Source organism: Corvus brachyrhynchos, unplaced genomic scaffold (genome assembly GCF_000691975.1).
Source record: "Corvus brachyrhynchos isolate BGI_N302 unplaced genomic scaffold, ASM69197v1 scaffold94, whole genome shotgun sequence".
NCBI lineage: Eukaryota > Metazoa > Chordata > Aves > Passeriformes > Corvidae > Corvus > Corvus brachyrhynchos.
In genome coordinates, this window is record NW_008238330.1 from 4,760,966 (window position 1) to 4,766,220 (window position 5,255).

Here is a 5,255-nt window from a genome sequence, read left to right on the forward strand (position 1 = left end):
TACTCTTGCCCTGCATAGGCAAACAGCCTAAACTTTGAAAGATGTTACGCTTTCACGTATGCAGAATTTACTGCAGAGCAGTCTGGCAAATTTGAAGCTGAACTGGTTCTTGCCATTTGCCTGAATAACTCCAAAATGAGCTTCAAATGATAAAAGTAACCATAAGAGTTATTTTAAAAATGATCATTTTAAATTTCACGAAATAACTGGGTCTACTGTACATCATCCCTATTATGTAAGGAATACGGCAATTAACCCACCTGCACATTACATTAGATGTTGCTTATAAAGGAAAAAAACCACAGATACTACTTTTCCAGAAGCTTGACTTAATGCAGAAAACTAATTAGAAACAGTTTATCTTGAAAAAAACAGTTTATTCTTGAAAACAAAAAGCCAAAATGAAAAAAACCCAGCATGCAAACACAAAAAAATCCACCACTCTCCAGTGAAAAAGAAAACATCTCCCTTAGGCTGTGGAAGAGAACTGCAAATACTAAGTAAGGTCTTGGAACCTTATGTCTCCCAGTTTCAAAGCAACCATGTACTGAACACCAGTAACGGTTAAACTATGTTAAGAATAAAACAACATATGTCAATCTCTTCTTCCAATAATTACTGAATTTAGCTTTGCACCAAACATATTGGCAATAAATACTCACTAGAAACATGGCACAAACTAGTGGACACACAACAGGAAGAAGTCATCACAAAGGACAGAATTTACACTGTCCTTGTTATATACTCCAACACTAAAACAGAGATGATAATAATGACTTTAATCCATTTGCCACGGTACAGTTCCATGGGTAAATCAAGTATCTGTAACCCATATCCATAAGACTTCTGAAAGAAGCAGCAAAATGAATTCCAGCTCTAGAATTTTTTATCTTATTAGTAAAAACGAAATCAGACTACACACCAAAAATACAAAGCTTTCCAGATCCACTCATGCTAAGAAACATGGAAAGGAAACCAGCACACATTAAAAAAAATTGAAATTATATGCGAGTTGTAAGATTTCAGTTTCCTTCCTTTCAAATACTTTGTTTCTTTAAATTACATCTGATGTCTTTGGGATTTAAACCGAACATGCAGGCTGTGAAAAGAGAATGCATGGCAGGAAAAACTGAACTAACCATGTTAAAGGCAGAATGGAAAGGAGCCAGATACAACAAAAAACTGACAAGGGAAATAGGCCTGGTTCTAGATCAAAAAACAATTTAAAAATACAAAGAAATCATACCCTGCTGTAAAGGTTTGTTTTCAGTTCATATCTAAAAAAACCTAGGACATGGACTGCAATTTGTACTACTTTGCTTGCATAATTACACATACAATGTTATTCAAGCAGGCACCATATGTATATACAAAAAAAGAAAACCAATAGCAATTCTGGAGTATTCTGTGATTGTGTATCAAGGAAGTCTTTATTTGCACACAGTAAGACACCAGTTTTACCTCATTTGCTAATGAAATCATATATATCCCAATTAGAAGCCTTGGAAGTACTACATCACATTTTCAAGTAAATGACAACACTGTGCTGATCCACTCACATCATTACACTGTTATTTTTATCCACAGCATTCAGATCACATGCAGTATCTATCTAAATGTCCAAATGGCCTTCTTACCTTAAGAGTACCACTGATTTTAGCACTAGATAGGAATGCATTATAAACCATTCCAAGTCAACAGTAGTTTTCACAAACAAAGCAGAGGCACAATAGATGAAAAATCCAAATCCAAGCTTCAGCCAGGTAGCCAAATGGTTTTGTAAATAAGAGTGTTTGGGGGTGAGCACTGTTTGTTTACTTTTTTTTTGGACACAGCAGGGGCATTAATGGACATCCTCTTCTCTCTCAATATTTTTAAATTATAATCAATTTACAAACCTGTGGCTAAATAATTCATTATATATTTAAAAATTCCTTTTTTTTTTTAGTATTTTTAAGAGAAGCTTAATTTGCCAAATTTATATGCAAATTATACTTTTCACTCTTCTTCTTAAGAGTTGCCTCTACTCAAGTTTACTAGTGTTATTATACCTCTTAATTCAGAACCAAGTCCACAGTCTGACCCATCTTAGTGGAAATCTAGGTGTACAATTAGAAAAAGACTGTGACTACCAAACTGCCTACTACTATCAGTTAGAGAAAGCAGCATGTTTTAGAAAACTTCCCTGTTTCTTGCTTGGAGCTCAATAGAACCGTCATTTTTAGTTTCACCTCCTCCATAAATAGACATACACAGCATTATCCCAAAGTCTTTAACTGATCTCTGTGCGAACAGATAGGATAGCTACTTAGTAATTCTGTACATTGTTTTCCTTTTAATCTTTAGCTCAACAAAACCCTTGGGCATATACTCAGAGCTAAAAAACAAACCTGAGCATTTGACTAACTTGTAACAAGTGTTTTCATCATCTCCCTGTGAAGCACCCTTCTCACTTCTGCATACCTTTTATACAAGATTTTGTTGGTTTGGGTACATTTTATACAAGATTTTAGTTTGCCTCACTGTTCTCCTCACGGACACAGCTACTTTAACTAAAACTATTCCCTAAACTATGTCAGGGCAGGAGTAACTCATCCATTTAAAGACTAACTTAGCCACTCCAGAGCAGTTGTACAAGTCATATACTTAGGTGTTAAATGTGTAGATACATTTATAGATAGATACATTTACAGATGCTGTCTTCAATCAGACAACACTTCAACAGGCCCAGCACAGCTCTCCATGGTCCTTGCTGACAGAAGGAACAGAAGGTTGGAAGCAGCTTTAACACTAAAATAAACCTCCTGTTACTGTCCTACAGCTTCTGTTAACAGTGGTCTTGTTTGTTAATGTAAGTATTACGCAAACGCCTCCATCAAATCATTAAGAATTGTATTAACAGCATGCAGCCCATTTCCTTCACTCTTTAAAAAATCTGGTAAAGTGAATTTTGCTTGGATAAGTAATACTGCCAAAATTACTTTCTCGACTCGGTGAACTTCCTTGCTTAGCAAAGGCCAGGTTTTGTTCCTGAGATCTTCAGCATCCCTGCTGGGGAAAATGTTATTCCCCCTAAAGCTTCACAGATATTTTTCCTCAAGTCAGCTAAGATCCATCTGTAAGTACTAACAGTAGAATTACAGAACTTCCAGATTACAGCCAACACTAAAGTTTTTCCCCAGCACTTTTGCTCAAACACAACATAAAGCAGACATTTATTAAATGTGCCTTCTCTCAGTATTGCAGCCATTTTTAAAAATAACTCTCACTGTTCAATCACATAAATATAGAACTGTCATCTAAAATTGTTCTTCAGTTTTAACATTACAGCTGTGAACTTATTAAAACGCATCAATGATCTATACTGCTAAGGAAGCTGAACTGTCTTGTGAATGGTGACAGAACACTTCTTTTGACTAATAGCAAGAGGAATGTTAGAGTGCACCAACTTTCCTGGGAGCACTGTTGGCCTGCACTGGATACTAGATGTAGGTTATTCTGACATAAGCTGCTTTACAGAAAAAGGCTTGCATTCTCTCTATATCTAATACAGCTCATGCATTCAATAATGCACTACAAAAATTCCCTTCTCCCAAAGCCAAAGTTTCTTTGCAGGTAAGAAGTAGTGCAGGAATATTTACATTTCACCTATGAAGGTTGCAATGTTACAGAGCAAACAAAAACCAATTTGAAAGCATATCTTCAAAGAAATCACCATATTTCAGCTTGTTGGCAATTTTAGCAAGAAAGGAAAAAAACACAGCAGGGGGCAAAAAGATTGAGCTTGAATTTCAAATCTCTGGCCTAAGATTACACACCACCACTTTAGCTCATTTTAAACTGAGCAGTGACATTTTATGACTTTTTGAAGGTGCAGATTTCCAGTGTCTGCCACTTTTCAAGGTGAAATTACATATCAAAAAAATCTATGAAAGAACCTGAAAGTTTTTCCCAGTTTTTCTCTTAAATTAAAGTCTTGAATCCTTCCAGAGTTCCAAACGAAAATAGCAGTTGGCATCTCATGGAATATTATACTGTCACAGATTTCTCCACAGGTTTTTTAACTTTAATTGTTACTTTCATTTCTCATGGAGATGGAGGAAAGAAAAAAATATTTTTCTTTTTCTGCCTTTTTTTTTCTTGTAAAGGAAACCCCAGAACAATAAATGTAATGGTTTTTTACCCAGTACTTCATAAAGTACTAGCTCTTAAAAACATTCAACACATCACAGAAAACTTTTGAGTCACATCTCCTAAAATACTGGAATTCCACGTGTTTGCTGAAAGATTTTGTAGCTTTCAAATATTCACATTTTAATAGTCACTAGTGAGACTAGTTGTAGTACACTATGTACAAGTAATACTCACCCTTCTGAAGATGCTTTATTGTTACCACAAATAAACATTCCCCGGACTCTCAATTTGATATAGACACTGGGGACAAACAAAGAACGACCTTTAAATTTTGATAAATTGCATAAAGAATCTGAATGTGCCAACCCCTAAAAAAATATTAACCTATCTATGAGAAAAATCCCCACTTAGAAGTGAAGATTACACTAAATGTGCTGGTAAAACTCTCCATTGAAATCTGTGTTAGTAAGAACCAAACTCATAATAGCTGAAACTAGAGTTGCTAGACTTAAGCAAAAACAAACCTATCCTGCTAGAATTAAACTACATTGTCCAAACTGTTAAATGCTTCTTATCAGAGAGACCAAGAATCTGAATTTCCAGCTTTAAAAATGCAAAAAAACTTTTCTCTTGCTCCAATAAAATCAGTGTGGTGCTTTGTAAGTTAGAAATACGTATCTCGAGTAATATACAAGTTTGTTATCCCATTCCTGCCACACATCTATGCACGCACTCCTTTTCTTTTGTGTATGAGTAAGAATTTTTGAATCACCATGAAGACCTGGTAATGTTAAATACATGTGCGTGATGCCACAACACACCAATTTCTTTAGCCAACCATTTGTTGCTCAGGGACGGCTCAGCCCAGTGCCCTCCTTCGCACCTCCCCAGACACCCTAGTTTTAGACAGCGCTCCGTATCGCCATGCTTGGCGACATTAGACCCAAACCCCCCAAATTTTCAGCTATTTATTAACTTTCTTGCGGCGCTCTGGAAGATCGGGATCGTACGGTGTCCTTCACGATTAGGAAGTTCGCCGGAGCAGCCGCCAGACTGAGTTACCCCCTGGCCCCTCCTGAGCTCCCTTGCTGAGCCTGGAGCTCAAAGGCAGGGGCGGGAGC

At 36.5% G+C, this 5,255-nt stretch overlaps 1 protein-coding gene across 5 annotated transcripts in view; it reads right to left on the minus strand.

Annotated features, from left to right (window-relative positions):
• EZH2 (enhancer of zeste 2 polycomb repressive complex 2 subunit) overlaps positions 1-4,467 on the minus strand; it is a 48,480-nt gene extending 44,013 nt beyond the window's left edge. For all 5 annotated transcript variants that reach the window (XM_008633842.2, XM_017734654.1, XM_008633841.2 and 2 more), the window contains exon 1: positions 4,369-4,467. In XM_008633842.2, the coding sequence (XP_008632064.2) occupies positions 4,369-4,406 (38 nt within the window). In that variant the 5' untranslated portion in view covers positions 4,407-4,467. The remainder of the gene's footprint in view (positions 1-4,368) is intronic.
• Between the last annotated feature and the right edge of the window lie 788 nt (positions 4,468-5,255).